Here is a 17,077-nt window from a genome sequence, read left to right on the forward strand (position 1 = left end):
ACAAATATGAGAGTGCAAGGGGAAAGGCTGTGGATTTTCTATAAGATTTCCATTTGTTTAGCATTGAAGCAACACAAGGGTACATAATCCTTAACAGATAACACTTATTTAGTGTGACACATGATCAACAATATATGCAAAGTATACCCAAAATGACAAGGTTTCTTACCTTGGACAGACACATGAATGTGGCAAGCTTAAATAGTATTTTAGATGGCAAGGTTAACACACCCTCTTTAATCTTAACCAGAGGATAAAAACAATGGAAACCTTTGTTGATAGTTAGCTCAAGCTCTTGTTCTGTATCATATTGTACAGTCCTACAAATTTATACCAGTAATTGATATTAATCCTTAAAAATACTAGATGTAATGATGAAACCACAGAATACTCTTGTAACCTGCTCATTTTACAGAGACTTACCTTTACATAAAAAAGCTGTAAACAAACAATATACTTTTTTAATTACAGTACATAATTTAAGCAATTATTTTTTTCTTACTAGACTAACTTTAAAATATACTTATTTTTAGGACTAACTTTACCCAATATTTTTCCTGTTAATTCCTTTACAAAAAGTCCTAAACAACTTTTTAATTCAAAAACACCTTGTGCCGAGTCACTAAAGTCGAGTGCACCCTAGAAGGTGTACTTGAATTGGTCCATATTTATACTTATTTTAATCAATATCTAAATTTATAAACTTGTTTTAAGGAAATCATTGCTAGCACTGCATGCAATAATCCTCCATCTATCAAGTATCGAATTGACAAATATGAGAGTGCAAGGGGAAAGGCTGGATTTTCTATAAGATTTCCATTTGTTTAGCATTGAAGCAACACAAGGGTACATAATCCTTAACAGATAACACTTATTTAGTGTGACACATGATCAACAATATATGCAAAGTATACCCAAAATGACAAGGTTTCTTACCTTGGACAGACACATGAATGTGGCAAGCTTAAATAGTATTTTAGATGGCAAGGTTAACACACCCTCTTTAATCTTAACCAGAGGATAAAAACAATGGAAACCTTTGTTGATAGTTGGCTCAAGCTCTTGTTCTGTATCATATTGTACAGTCCTACAAATTTATACCAGTAATTTATATTAATCCTTAAAAATACTAGATGTAATGATGAAACCACAGAATACTCTTGTAACCTGCTCATTTTACAGAGACTTACCTTTACATAAAAAAGCTGTAAACAAACAATATACTTTTTTAATTACAGTACATAATTTAAGCAATTATTTTTTTCTTACTAGACTAACTTTAAAATATACTTATTTTTAGGACTAACTTTACCCAATATTTTTCCTGTTAATTCCTTTATGTTAATAAATGATCTTTTTTTTTCAGTCAAGGGTAGTACATCAACAGACTGGAGAAAGGAATTTTCACTCATTTTATCAGGTAAGAATTAGAACCTAATTAAGAGACATCTTATAAGCTCTATCATTATCACACATACAATTCTTGTATGAAATTTATATCAATGGTTTGTATCAGCAATGTCTAGGATTAGTTAGAAAAAGTGTTCTGATTATATAGATCGTATGGAAAATTGTAAAAGCTCTCAAGCCTACATTTCTCGTCATATTTCTATTTATATTAAAGGGGCACTAGATGTTAAATTCATGTTCACCGATTTTAATCAAATTCAAATATTTTATTTATAACAATGTAAAACATTTATCTAAACTATTAAAAGTCTAAAATAAACAATAAACAGGACACTAGCATTAAAAAACATAGCATTGTTTCGTATGTATTTTAGTCCAGACGCCATCTAATTAATTATTGAGTTGACCTCTAAAGTCATGCGATGACCATATAAGGGATGTAAACATAAATATAGATATAAATAGATTAAGCAAACTCGTGCTGTTGGATTATTCTAGGTCTATTTAATTTCATATTATAGATGAAAAATAAATGTTTATCATCGTTTTTACCTGTATAAGAATAAATGTTTGTGGATCAAATCAGTCAATCAAATGATTTATCTTTGTTTCACTTTCAATGTTGACTTTCGTGTTATCCATCTCAAGCTAAGGGGTTAAATTGAAGTTCACATGAATATGGATTCAATGATGTCGAATTATTTATTCCAAGTGAATAATTCATAATCAATGTTTTTATTCCCCACCTACGATAGTAGAGGGGCATTATGTTTTCTTGTCTGTGAGTCTGTTCGTCCGTTCGTTCGTCTGTGTGTCCGTTCGTCCCGCTTCAGGTTAAAGTTTTTGGTCAAGGTAGTTTTTGATGAAGTTGAAGTCCAATCAACCTTAAACTTAGTACACATGTTCCCCATGATATGATCTTTCTAATTTTAATGCCAAATTAAAGTTTTGACCCCAATTTCAGGGTCCACTGAACATAGAAAATGATAGTGCGAAGTTCAGGTTAAAGTTTTTGGTCAAGGTAGTTTTTGATGAAGTTGAAGTCCAATCAATTTGAAACTTAGTACACAAGTTCCCTATGATAAGATCTTTCTAATTTAAATGCCAAATTAAAGTCTTGACCCCAATTTCACGGTCCACTGAACATGGAAAATGATAGTGTTAGTGGGGCATCCGTGTACTATGGACACATTCTTGTTGAGCTTATTTTGACAAAATGGAACCAAACTTGCTGCTAAAAGCTAATTATCATTTTACTTTTTGCATTTCATTATTGATTGAGCAAAAAATAAAAGATATTATATTTTTTATACATCTCGTAGATAGTGCCCCTTTAAAGGTTTATACAGGTAATTTCTTTGACAAGTTTTAAAGTTAATGCTGATCAATTTCTTTTTAAAGACTCATGTCTATTTGAAAAATGTGATTAAAGTAAATTATGCAAAAAAACTGTTTAAGAATTATTTAAAATCTTACCAATATTGACGTTACAACACTAATAGTGCCATACATAAGGAATCAATACTTTGTCGTTTTTAATATGATCTACCAAAATGAAGTTATTTTATGTATTTTAGCCCTTCATGAACCTTCTCCTTTCTTAAACCAAACAGATGTGGTTTCCAAAATGTTTTAAAAGAGAATCTATTCATGGAAGCTATTTGCTGGTAAAGCTATGAAAAAAATATATTCTTGGAAACTTTTATTCAGATGTAGAAGGAGAAAAATGTACATACACTGTGTTTGGTTCATGTTTTCATCTTTTATTATTTCAGCTTATTTTTGGTGCCAATGACCAGAAGCTAGCAGAGCTTAAATTAACAAGAGATCCCAAAAAATATTTCTACATAAACCAAGGAGGTGAACCAAAGGTAAATTTCTCCATCCGGCCATCTGTCACGCTTCAGGTTCAAGATTTTTGGTCAAGGTAGTTTTTGATGAAGTTGAAGTCCTATCAACTGGACACATAGTACACATGCATGTTCCTAATTATGATATGATCTTTCTAATTTTAATGCCAAATTAAAGTCTTGAACCCAATTTTACTGTCCAATGAAAATAGAAAATGATGGGGCATCTGTGTAGTTTGGACACATTCTTGTTTAGAAAAATTTATGAAAGAGGGTATTAGACTTCTATTACAGAATGGAAGTCATGAAAGTCATCTTAAATTTTTTTCTAGTTTAATTCATTCAATTCTAATGTACAGAAAAGTTCCTCAATCAAATAAACATTTTAAATGATTATTGTTGGTAAATTTTAGTGCTATATCTCAATGTTGATATAGCGATGTAAAACTAATGTTTGAGTACTATACATTTCAGTGTTCTACAATAAATGACCGTGAAGATTATAGATCTGTAATGAATGCTATGAAGACCATGGGCTTTGGATTTGATCAGGCTGAAGCTTTGTGGAAAGTATTATCTGCTGTGTTAAATCTGGTAAGATATATGTATGGGTTATGGAAATAACTAATAAAAATTTAACCCAATTGATAAAAGACATCAATAATATTCTTAAGCCTTCGTAGAATTTTATGATAAAGAGAGAATGTCTGAAGTAAAATTTTGAAAATAAATACTGTTCAGATGGACTTCTTTTGTAGTCTTGGGTTTTCAAAAAAATCATATGTAAATCACTTTTATCAATCTTCATGGAATATTTTATAACTTGGACAGTGACTTCTTTGGGATAAAAAAAATCTTTTTTCATGTATTTTTTATGTCATAATTTGCTGATAAACTGACTGAAGTCAATATTTCATCTTTCACTGACTGCAGCAATTGCTTATGACACACAGTTTTCTTCTGAACCCTTTCTTAATTTTTCTTGTAATAATTACAAAGTGTGCTAGATCTTCTAGTCACAAATAAATGTATCAGTTTAACCTGATGTTCCACCTTAGTGACTACAAATATATAATACTTGTTTTTACTTTAAGGGAAATACAGGTTATGAAGCGGTAGATGATCATGACATGGCTGGAATTAGTGACAGAAAATTGTTAGGTAATATCGCCCATCTATTATCTGTGACACCAGATGAGTTAGAGAAGGCTCTTTGTTCTCGTGTGATAGCGGCTGGAGGACAGGTGGTAGAGAAAGGTTTAACTGTATCAGAGGCTATGTATGCCAGAGATGCTTATGCTAAGGTAGGTTGTCATTATTGTTTGGCTACAAATTAGCAATTCTAATTCTGCTACGTATTGTTGGGGGAAATTATAAAGACATATTAAATTATCCATATTATTTTATACACTCAATAAGGTTTAAGAATAAATTAAAAGCAAGAAGCAGTTAACATGGTTAATAAACCAAAAGAAGTTGAACGTTCGATAGAAAAGTCGATTATTATAGAAGAAACTTAAAAAAACATCTGAGAGTTATATGTTGAAAAAATTTATGAACAATTGAATGAGCACTATAAGGGACAGTTGACATATTTACTTTTGAAGATAAAAGCGCTAATGTCATTTGTAGGCAACCTATGACAGAATGTTTTCCTGGATTGTACAGAGAATAAATGAAGCTATAGACCCTAAAGCTAGTGGTATGAGACTTATTGGTAAAAACACTGTTATTGGAGTATTAGATATCTATGGATTTGAAATTTTTGACAATAACAGGTAAGTTATAAAATGGTGAATTATTGTACAAATATAAATTTTGATGGGGTAGAAATTGTGTGGTCTTGTTTCTAAATTCATTTTTATTAGGAATACTATTCATTTTGGATCATATCTATCCACGAAATAATCAAATTTAAACACCAACAATTTTTTTTGTTTTAACAGTATAAAAAAACCATTATAACAATTAGTGTTGTTCCGATGATCGGAATAAGTCGGAAATCAGTTGGTTGGGCCTGGCGATGTCGATAATCGATTGAGATTTTTTTTGATCGATTGTCGTTAAAGTTTTCCGGACTTTAGCTTATCAACTTCCGGTCCGTTTCCGGTTTGCATTTTACATGTGCAACAAACAAATAATAACAAAAAATATCAGGATCGATGACAATAACAATGTCAAACATCCTATAATTAAAGACATAACCAATTTCCTTCTTTATAAACTTGACAAATGCATTGACTATAAATATTTGCAGATTGATGGAATATTAATTTTATTTAACTTTGTATGAAAAACTTTCTTTCAAATTATACCGGTACTTGCAACTTGAGAGCGTACATAAAATCATTCTGATTTTAGACAAAATAATTTCTTTGCTTCATTAGAACGTGTTGCAAATTGCCTTTTATTAATTTTTTATCTATTTGTAGCATCAAAAACGTCATATTCCTTTCCAAATTGCTTGCCACATCGTTTATTTTTGTAAATTTTCCGAAATTTGTCAGCCATATCAAAAAATATAAGAATCACGAATCGGATACGGTTCAACTATGTAATAATTCCGCATTCTTGCAATTATAAGTTCAGACGCACGAATGACACAATTGACATAAAAAAAATAATGATTACAAAAGTGAAAAAAAAGCATTATACACGAATTAACAGACATTGGCTTAATCCCCTTTGTTTACTGTGCAAATGCAAATGCATTGTTTTATTTTTTTCTTTTAATCTTAAATTTCTTAAAGTTTAAAACTTTATATATCTTTTCTTAATTCATGTTATTAGAAGCATTCAAATGTTTATACAGCTATGTTATTGAAATTGTACTGTGAGTTACACAATTGAAATTTAGAAATGTTAGTGTCACTGTTGGTAATTAATGTTGTAATTATGAGATCAATATGAATCTTGATTCTTATTAATTATTGTTTTAACTGCTAAATAAATAGTTATCAAAGGTACCAGGATTATAATTTAGTACGACAGAATATGAAAAGGAAACAAAAGATCAAATATGAATATATAAACTCTGCAATGATAAGGAATATACACATTAGACATGTACAATGAGACTAAATGCATGATTTCATTTGAAAAAAGGGCAAGGTATTATGATGCGATTATAACCGATAGTCGGTTGGTTGGTGTCAACCAATTGTAATAGATAATCGGTTGGTAATTTCAACCGATTATCCAACACTAATAACAATTATATATGATGTTGAACAATTATTCTAATTTTCATCTAAGTGATCAGCCAAAGCCAATCATGATGCAGAAAACTAGCAGCTGATATTTTTTTGAAAATTACGACATGTAATTTCCTATTCTTCTTAAATCTATGTTAATATGCACACAAATAAAGTTTAAAAATTGTGTTATATCTTCAGAGCAGTTTATTCAAGTATCAATGCTATTAGTTTTGCTAATTTGTTAGCTGGTTTGTTTTCTATGTTAGTAAGAGTGAACTGTAATGATGAATAAACAATGCGAAACATTTTAAGGAGTGCACTCTTGTTTTCAAAGAAAAGATAAAAAAAATAAATCTGTATGAATTAAGGAAATGTAGGATCATTTTATTTTATTTGTAAAATTTAGTACTTCAGCAGAAGCAGTATAATAAAAAGTTCAGCAACAATCAGGGGTCAAAATTAGCGCTGGTCCGATGGTCTGGGACCAGTAGATTTTGTCAGCTGGTGGTCCGTGGACCAGTAGAAATTTGTCCATAAAAAACACTGATTGCATCCTTTGTTTACAAAACAATTTACCTGTAAAATCAATTACACAGTACTGGGTTTATTACAATTGATCAAATTAATTAATATCTCGGGTGAGCGTCCTTTATAACAATATAAAAAGAAGAAATTTTTGGAAGGAGTTAAACCGCCGGACAAAAAGATTCTGTCCATACGAAGGCCGACTATCCATACTTCTATTTATATGGATAGTCGACCTTCGTATGGATGGAAACAAGTGCCTGTGTCGTGAATGGTTGATCGGAATTTAATGAACTGTACAACATGTGAAAAATTTGCAGTGACAACCCTAGATAGGAAATGTATTTTCGTAACTGGATCGTCAAATTTCAAATTGGATTCTGTACTTGCTCATGAGCAATTAGAACGGCACAAAAAAATCTGATTTTGATGATAAAGAAAATCATTGAGATTATTAAAGCCTTCATCAAAATCAGAATCAAGACTATCCCTTTGTTCCTGTCTAACTTGTGAAAACGAAAGCATCAAAATAAAATTAAACATCTATCGTTTATATTAGTGTTTGTCAAATGAATGTCATTTTTGCAGGACCAGTAGAATTGGAGTCGGACCAGTAGAGTTTTCAGTCCACTGGTCCGGCTGGCCAGTACACAAAAAAGCTTAAATTCCACCCCTGGCAACAATATAACAATTTAAAACTGAATGTTTAAACAGGATATGAAACTTAAGCTTTTGTCCTCTCCCCAGATTTCCTGCATAAAAAAAATTCTGTTGAACATTTCTTCAGCTGATATTGTACTCTTGATATTCTTTTTATTATTATCTTTTTAGCTTTGAACAATTCTGTATCAACTACTGCAATGAGAAATTACAACAGTTGTTTATAGAACTTGTCCTTAAACAAGAACAGGAGGAATATTTAAGAGAAGGGATCGAGTGGGTTCATATAGAATATTTCAACAACAAAATCATCTGTGATCTAGTAGAACAAGCTCATAAAGGTGTATTGGCAATACTGGATGAGGCTTGCCTCAGTGTAGGGAAAGTCACTGATGAGGTAAACATGTTAAATACTAAATCAAAACTGCTTGTTATAATGGAAAGAAGGTTCTGTAATTTAGACATGACATTCCATTCATTCACTTTGACAAAACTAAAAGCAAAAGATCAGTGCTTTTTGTGCTGTTATTCACCTAAAACTTTTAAGTGTATTTTCTCATGACAAAATTAAGTTAATATTTGAAGCCGAGGAATTTCTCTTGTTTTGTTCAGTTGTTTATAACTCTTGGTTGCAGAAGTAAAACCTGGTTTGCTGTCAAGATTAACATAATAACACGTTGTTAACAAAACTCTTGAGGCCTATTGACAGAAAGCTTTCATACTTGTATGATTGATTGTCATTATTATGTCAGCCTACTCACCACTTGTAAATGCTAACCTCAAGAAACCATAATATAAAGTGTAATCTGTATGGCTTTTGTAGAGCAGTCTATTGTTTATACCATTGAATAAATATTGGTTGGGGATGTTTCATGAAGAGACACCAATTATGTTAAGTTTTATGGCATATGTTAAATTTTTAAATATTCATTGTATGAACATTTATTGAATGTTGATTTTTCTTTTCAGATGTTTTTGACAGCCATGTCACAGAAACTTGCCAAACATGAACATTTTACATGTAGAGCTGTAAGTTGTACAGAAACTCTTTTAGAAATGTGAATTATTATATGGGAAAAATTATATTTCTCTTAATCGAAATTGCGACTATTTACTATTACATTTAAACAAAATTATTTAGTTATCTTAGGTTGCACTCAAAATACTATACTTTTTAAATGGAGAGAAAGCAAAGCAAAATTGTCATAAATTTCTTGTTATTCATCATGAATATTCTTACTTTTTATAATAAACTTCTTTCCAACTTCACCAAAAATATTTCAAAACATTATATAAGGGGCCTAGGTGTTGCCGAGTGGTCGAAAAAGTTGCTACTGTAATCACTAGCCAGTCAACACTGAGGTTGTGAGTGCGAACCCTACTAGTGCAGGTACAACTCGACCCCAATCTTAATTGAGAAGAATTGTTAGTTTTCCTATCGAAGGTCGGTGGTTTTCCCTGGGCACTCCAGCTCCCTTCACCAATAAAAACTGACCTCCCAGAAATAGACCAAAAGCAGTGCTTAAGAATGGTGTTAAAACACAGAAAATAAAAATCAAATCAAAACATTATATGTCTACTTGTAGCTCCAACCAACTGACAAGACATTAGAACACAAGAGAGATTTCAGAATTAAACATTATGCTGGGGATGTCGTGTACTCAGTAGAAAGTTTTATCGATAAGAATAAAGATACTTTGTTCCAGGATTGGAAACGACTTCTGTATAATAGGTAGGTTCATATTATTTGGTCTGTTCTAGAATCTGGAACAACACTTAAAATCCATTAGTTTGGCTATCTGTACTATGCAGTCAGTTAGCTCTTTGAATATTGTCATAATCAGCACTAATATAGAGTTCATTTTCAAAAGTTTTAAATACATAACTAATTATTTATAGCCATCTAGTTATTAACACTTATTGTCCTACATCCTGTCAATCCCCCTATTATATGGATCCAAAGATCAAGATGCCTTTCCTAGAGGTATAGTTAAAAATGTATTGCTTTCCATATGCAAAACTCAAGTTGTTTAAAAAAAAAAATTTAAGCATAATTTCATAAGGACTTGCGGGCTATTTTTAGGAAAACAATGCGTGCATTTCTAAAACCAAAATTATGTCTCAACATTTCTTTTCATTATAAAAAAGAAGATGTGGTATGATTGCCAATAAGACAACTCTCCACAAGAGACCAAATGACACAGAAATTAACTATAGGTCACCATACTGTCTTCAAAATAATTTTTGATTCAATATTCAAGTATTCAAGTGTATTTCTTTTGGGGGTTGAGAATTATTTTGAACTTTGCATTTTTATATAGTAAAGAACAGGTTCTAAAAGAAATGTTCCCAGAGGGTAAACAGCACATCACAGAGACCACAAAGAGACCAATAACAGCAGGAACAAGCTTTAAAAACTCTATCATAGCATTAGTAGACATTTTAGGTTGTAAGGTTAGTGTATAGGTATTAGTTTAGATAGATATTTTCATAATTGAATGTAGATATTATTTTTAGCAGATTTTTTTCCTAAATGGATAAATGTGTTATTTTTTTCATTTTTTTTTACCATCCAGTAATTGTTGAGTATTTATAATCTGCTTCACATATAGTAGTAATGTACAGGAATTAAAAGTTTACAATGATACAAAAAATATGGATTGATTAAGTAACAGACACATTTTTAGAAAATTTGTAAAGAAAAGCAATGAGTTGACTAATTTTTGATAAGGAATATCAAACTTTTTGACAAAGATTTTAATTTTATTTCAGTGAGGTTTCCCAATTTATTTTTATTTCGTGCACATACTAGTATGAAATAAGATCTTGCAATATTTTAAGGTTTCCAAGATAAAATGTAAGTCTGAGGCCAATGCCACCATGCTAATGATATATCCAACCTACTGCCAAGCATAACCCATTCATTTTGCCATTGGCTTGCTTATTTTGCCAAAAACAAAATTACATCTGATGTAATAAGTTGGTGATATGCAAAACTAACTTGATTTAGATATTTCTAAGTAACATGCACTGACAAATTAGGAAACAGTTTCCTCCTAGTTCATTATTGTTAGGTTTTTATTTGTTAAGATTACAAAGGAAAGATTTCATTAAACTTTCAAAGCAATTTTGTTATTAATTCTGCATAAGGTCAAACTTCAATTCTTTTCTAATTCAGATAATATATGGTTAATTCCTAAATGCTGATTTTTGATATAAATTTCTGGTAAAAATAAGATAATTGAATAATAATTAATTTCATTTAAGGAACCACATTATGTGAGATGCGTTAAACCAAATGACCTTAAATCACCGAGTGTCTTTGATCAGCATCGGGTCAAACATCAAGTTCTTTACCTCGGATTATTAGAAAATGTCCGTGTCAGACGAGCTGGTTTTGCCTACAGAGCTCCTTACTCTAGGTTTTTACAAAGGTAAGTTGTTCTAAGCAGTTATTTTTTGGGGCCCTTTCTTTGTGGTGATAGCCAAGGCTCTGTGTTGCAGACTCTACTTTGACCTATAATGGTTTACTTTTATAAATTGCGACTTGGATGGAGAGTTGTTTCATTGGCACTGATACCACATCTTCTTATATCTATATATAGATATGTGTCAAATTAATGTCAACATGACCATTTTTCCCTGTATATTAAAAGTAATCTTTGTGTTTTAAAAAAATCTTATTTTGAATCATGTCTATTATATCAATTATTATAAAGTTTAATCTGTTTAAAGACCTTTGAATTTGGGAATAAACGGTTCAATAATCATAGGAAATCACTGATAACTAATAAATATTTGAGAAATTTGTATCCCCTTAATAATAATGAATCTACAGTATATGATAATCCATCACATGAAGAATCTCTTCACTTTAACAAATAATTTTCATTAGTACTTAACTATTTTAGATACAAGTGCCTGACAAGTCATACATGGCCAACTTTCCGAGGAAATGAAATAGATGGAGTTAAAACCATTATCAGAACATTAAATTATGAAAATGATGTAGCTTATGGAAAATCCAAAGTTTTTATTAGATCACCGCAGACATTGTTTCAGTTAGAGGAGGCAAGAGACAAGATGTTGCCAGGGATTATAGTTTTCTTACAAAAGGTAAAAATAGGTTTACATTATTTAACTGAAGTATATATTTATCCAAATTTAAGCATTTTGAACAGCAAAAATGAAGTTTGATATATTATGAACTCTCAAACAAAAACAAAAAACAAAAATTAGTTTTTTAAAAGGCAGTATTAAGTTATGAAGATTCATGATTTTATTTCGATGTGCCAAAATGAGACTAAAATATCTGAATAAGTATGTTCAGGAGGTATAATTCTTCTTTGTATTCTTCTTACCAAAACTGGTAAATAAAAAATTGAAAAATAAATATTAAAATACATATAGGTTCCATCATCGAGTCTTATACAATATAACTCCACTGAAGACCGTTAAATTTAGATGTTGCTAGTGGAAAAATAATGTACTGTATGATATTTTCCTTTAGGAATCTGTTTCTCTAATGTTTTTTTAGAGGATAAATTAGAAAACTTCATCTTTTTCAATGACCGCCAAAAGATTGTTCTGTCTAAAAACCATGATCACACATGAATATCTTTTTTGTGATGTCAGAAAAGCAAAGAGAAATTGATGTCACAATAGAATTTTGACCAAAGAAATGAGATGAAACGAAATTACAGGTTGATTATAAAAAAAATGGTTTACCAGTTTACTAGACCAGGAAAGTAGAAATCAGTTAATAAATACAAAAATATTTATAATACTTTTGACCAATTCGATAAACTTTGACAAAATCCTTCTTTAATGTTGGATCTATTTCAATTTTTTTTTACTGTGAATTTGTTTTAGACAGAGTTATGCAAGATTCATTAATCCCTTAGTTCGTTTGCTTGCACTTTTGTTTTTCTGTTATAGATGTGGAGAGGAGGTCTGGCGAGAAGGAGAGCCAAATTTATGAAAGCTATATATTTCATCATGAATAAATTTAGAAAGTACAAATTGAGACAGTACATCTTAAATTTAGTTGAAAAGTTCAGGTTTGTATATATTTTTTTTTATTTTTTTTTTTTACCAGAACTGTAACTTTCTAGGTATCATAAAGATTTTTTCAAGGACATCTAAAAATGATATGAACTTAAACATATATTGTACATTTTCTAAACAAATATGCTGATATGGAATAGGGCAAATATCAGATAATCAATCAATCTATATATATATTTTTTTTAATAAGGAGGTTCAATAAGAACCATTTATTATTCTATGAAATTGTAAAAAAGTGACACCCATCAATACTTTCAAAGTTCTGCTTGTAGTCAGATCAGATAAATGAATAGAATGATATAACCTTAGCACTTTAGTACAGAAATGTCAGTTGTCATGTCACTGCAACACAAACATGTTGAAATTTACCAAAATAACCATTTACACCTTACACAGCTCATTAAAACAAAAACACAATTGAAATGTGCTGCCAATGAAAAAAAAAAACAAAAAGTTACCATGACTTCCATGCATAAGATACCTTTACGATTTTATTTTAGAAATGTGAAGAGAATGAAAGATTTTGGGAAGAGTATTGTGTGGCCCCACCCACCAAGTGTACTAGAAGGAATGGTTAAAATGTTACAAGTAGTTCACCACAGGTATGCTTATAACTGTATTCAGATGAAATGCCCACTAACAGGTAGGGCCTCGATGGCCAAGTGCTCTATCTCTAGCCTGTCAACACTGAGGTTGTGAGTTCAAACCTCACATGGGCAAGTTGCTTTCAACTCCAATTTTATTTGACTAAGACAAACAAGAACAAATGGAACTGGCTATACAGCCCTTGCACGGTCGGTAAGACTAGGATTGTCAGTTGCATAACATTTGTTGTTTTCTCTTGTCACAACAGCTTCTTCCATAAAAAATCTGACATCAACAATATAACCAACAGTGTTAAACACCAAATATCAATCAAAAATGGGTACAGTCCTGACATGAAACACACTGTTAACATAGCAGGGTTAAAAAAAGTTAAATGTACTTAGTTTTTGGTAGTCACCATACACTTTTATACTGACAGCTACAAGCAAGATACAGGGTTTCTAGAAACTCTTTACAGATTTTTATCTTTTATTTAGATAAGTGAAAGAACAAAAGTTTCTGTGAAAAAAACAATAAAATCAATCCAGAGATAACCCTTATTCAGAACTATTGACATTTAAACAAACCATTGAACAAAAATTGCATAAAAATTACTTATATATGATAACTAACTGAAAAATTCAGATTAACAAAAAAATTATCAAAGAGTCATGGAACAGCACATTAATTTACAAATGTTTGTAGCACATCAGTTAATTATCAGTTCAGTCTTTTAACATTTTCTATTAGTGTATTTTTTGATTAGCTATTCTGTTATATGTATTATTATGCATTTTTGTTCCCTTAAATGGCAATTATATTTTTTTGCATTGAGAACCAGCTTTTAAATGGAAATACAATAGGAAAATAAAAAGAACTATTTCTTATTCTACACATTCCCAATTCATTTGGATGTGACTACATTGACAACATCTTGGAATTCTAAGTTTTTATTAAATGTGGTATATCATTGCTGCCAATGTGATAATAGATAATATGGAATAAAAAGTGCTCTATCTAATGCTGCTTAACAAAAAATTGTTGGTTTGCAAATAAATTCCTAAAAAAGAGGCCCAAACATAAAAATGTGATCTATTAAAACATTGATTTTAGATGGCGAGCAAACATGATCCTTAAAGGTCATCCAAAGTCAGAATGGCCAGAATTACGATTAAAGACAGTGGCTCAAGATTTATTGAAAGGTCAGAGGCCAGAATGGGGTTACAGACGAAAATGGGAAGGCAATTATCTTGCCCAAGTAAGTTTTTATGTTAGATTAAAACTTTTCCATGCTTTAATTTTGATGTTATTATGTTGTTAATGCATGCTGGTGTGAAATGCACTTTATAAAATCATTTTTGTGAAAATAAAAATATTTTTATGGAAAATAGCTGTAAATAAATGAAGAAGATACCCAGAAACAGTTAATGAAATGATGAATATGTTTAAATTTTTTTCTAAAAGAGCATTGTTTTTGGTGACCTTTGATTTATGAGACTTTCTTTGAAGGGGACTATGAATTACTTCTTATGATCATTAATTTGTCTTTCCACTGAAATCACCCCGTGAAGACTTGTGCATAGATTTTAAAAAATTTAGCATTTTCGTATAAACAGGAGTTTATTTATTCATTCATATATGATCATGTCTGAATAGGTCCTCTGACAGGGATATTTTTTTGCTGTCTACAGTCATTGTCTGCAATGTCACACTTTATGTAAATCTGGGGCTCTTTTAAAAGTAACCTACCAGATTGTTATTCAACAACTTTTCTAAAAGGGCTTGCAAGAAATCAACCAGACTACAGGATATGAAGTTGTGCAACTGTTATTAAAATTTTAGCGATACCAAAACATTAATGGCCAGTTCTGCTGATATTATTTGTAAAAAGCAAGTCGCATGTATCTAATAAGTTTTCTTACAATTAGTTCTAATTTGTTCATAAGATTAGAAAAACAACAACTTCCATAGAAATTGTGATGCATTTCCCCACCTAACTTAAAACATTTAAGAAAGAAACAGTAGACACTACTTGAAGAAAATTTTCAGAAGAAAGTTTTGAAATAGGTTTTCATGCACTACTTCAGTCTATTTGATTTTAGCTTGTTTACAAATGAATTTAAGAAATACTTTGATGATTTTAAACAGGAATCAGCTGAGGTAAAGGTAAATTAGATTATTGCATGTTGATTTGTAGGTTTCAGTGGAAAAGTCTTGTTTCATATAAAATATTTTATAATTAAATTTTAGAAATCTGAAGGTATTATAAAATTTGCTCATATTTCCACTGAAACCATACGCTGCGCACAATTATGATAGTTATATGATTTATAAAATTGCTAGACATATAAAAAGGCATATTATTTTTGATAAAATGTCAGTATTTACCATTAGTAAACATGGGTCAAAAGAAGTAATTTAATTTATAGCTGCCAGCATATATTTAGAGTTTTGATTTTCAAGCAGATTTGTTGAAAAGATATGTTAGTAGTTTTAAAGAACTAAGAGCACAGCAAAATCTCTTAAAAAAGATGTCTCATTCTTAAAATTACTTGGAGACTTTTAATATTTATTTCATTATTTTTTAAGGAAAACTGAAATATTAATAAAAAATGAGATGTAGACTTCAGGATGAAAAACTGCATTAATTAAATATTCACTTTACATTTGCAGAAACATACGTACAGTTGTTGTAATATTTCCTGTACACGAGGAAATGAGTTGTACAATATCATGATTAACAATCAAAATACAAACTAATTTGAAATTGTTTGCTTCTTCTTTGTCAGTATGTTTCAACACATATCTTCTAATTCTGTCCTTCTTCAGCACTTGTTAAGCTTGCTGTGTGGCACACATACAAATGACCAAGTCTATGAATTAGAAATTAAGTTATTATTAAATGAGTATAGATACTTGATACTTCAGGTCTTCTATGTCAATCAAATATAGATTAATTCGTTTCAGTACAAGTATATCAGTTTATTATGAAATTTTAGAATTTATCATTTAAAAATATTTTAATGCATGTCATTTTGCAAATTCAGCTAAAATGCCACTTATATTCCAGCTTTAGTTTTATATTAATGAGGGGATATTTATTTAAACATTTGGTAAACATTGGGTTGTGTAGGTGTTTGTTTTACAGATTTTATTACTGATAGATATTATGGTTTTGTCATTTTGTGATGAAATCTTTGGAGTTGTTCTTCTTTGTATATATTGTACACTACATGTACTGTATCATATTTGGAATTTCTTTAAAAATATGAAATGTTTATTTTTGTATATTTTCTATTCTAACTCCATTCAAATATAATGTCATTTTGCTTTAAAAAAGCATACATACAACTTAATATCTGTTTAATTTGCTTAAAACTAGCCTAACTAAATTCTAAATTATCTTAACAAAAATCAGTAACTCTGACTAATTATTTTTTCTTTGTTCACATCTGGCAAATATTGAGTGCTAATTGACTGAAGGCCTACAGTAATCAGCTTTTTCATTTCTCCGTCCATCTATCACAAATAGATTTGGCTCTTCTATTCAATTCTTTGGAGTTAAGTAATAAATGTTGACAGGATTATTCACTACTTTTTGGAAGTGTGTCTTGTATAAGGAAGACAATCATAGTCAAAAACTTATTTTTACTAAGTCACTCATTTCTATATTTACAAAAGATGTTTCCGCTCTCTTACTTTTAAACCCCTTACAGTTTTGGGATAACTAACGGTACATCTAGACATTTCTTATTTTTGTTTGGTAAAAGCTAAAGCTACATA

At 30.2% G+C, this 17,077-nt stretch overlaps 1 protein-coding gene across 4 annotated transcripts in view; it reads left to right on the top strand.

The window, feature by feature from the left end:
- LOC143065084 (unconventional myosin-Id-like) overlaps nt 1-17,077 on the top strand; it is a 48,173-nt gene that overhangs the window by 20,321 nt on the left and 10,775 nt on the right. For 2 of the 4 annotated variants that reach the window (XM_076238427.1, XM_076238429.1), the window contains 15 exons: nt 1,367-1,420; nt 3,186-3,281; nt 3,735-3,854; nt 4,355-4,564; nt 4,893-5,038; nt 7,814-8,039; nt 8,612-8,671; nt 9,229-9,374; nt 9,964-10,096; nt 10,910-11,076; nt 11,554-11,758; nt 12,581-12,702; nt 13,210-13,311; nt 14,408-14,552; nt 15,443-15,460. In XM_076238427.1, the coding sequence (XP_076094542.1) occupies nt 1,367-1,420; nt 3,186-3,281; nt 3,735-3,854; nt 4,355-4,564; nt 4,893-5,038; nt 7,814-8,039; nt 8,612-8,671; nt 9,229-9,374; nt 9,964-10,096; nt 10,910-11,076; nt 11,554-11,758; nt 12,581-12,702; nt 13,210-13,311; nt 14,408-14,552; nt 15,443-15,460 (1,950 nt within the window). The remainder of the gene's footprint in view (nt 1-1,366; nt 1,421-3,185; nt 3,282-3,734; nt 3,855-4,354; nt 4,565-4,892; nt 5,039-7,813; nt 8,040-8,611; nt 8,672-9,228; nt 9,375-9,963; nt 10,097-10,909; nt 11,077-11,553; nt 11,759-12,580; nt 12,703-13,209; nt 13,312-14,407; nt 14,553-15,442; nt 15,461-17,077) is intronic. The other 2 variants (XM_076238428.1, XM_076238431.1) reach the window with 1 other exon arrangement.

This window comes from Mytilus galloprovincialis, chromosome 2 (assembly GCF_965363235.1).
Source record: "Mytilus galloprovincialis chromosome 2, xbMytGall1.hap1.1, whole genome shotgun sequence".
Lineage (NCBI taxonomy): Eukaryota > Metazoa > Mollusca > Bivalvia > Mytilida > Mytilidae > Mytilus > Mytilus galloprovincialis.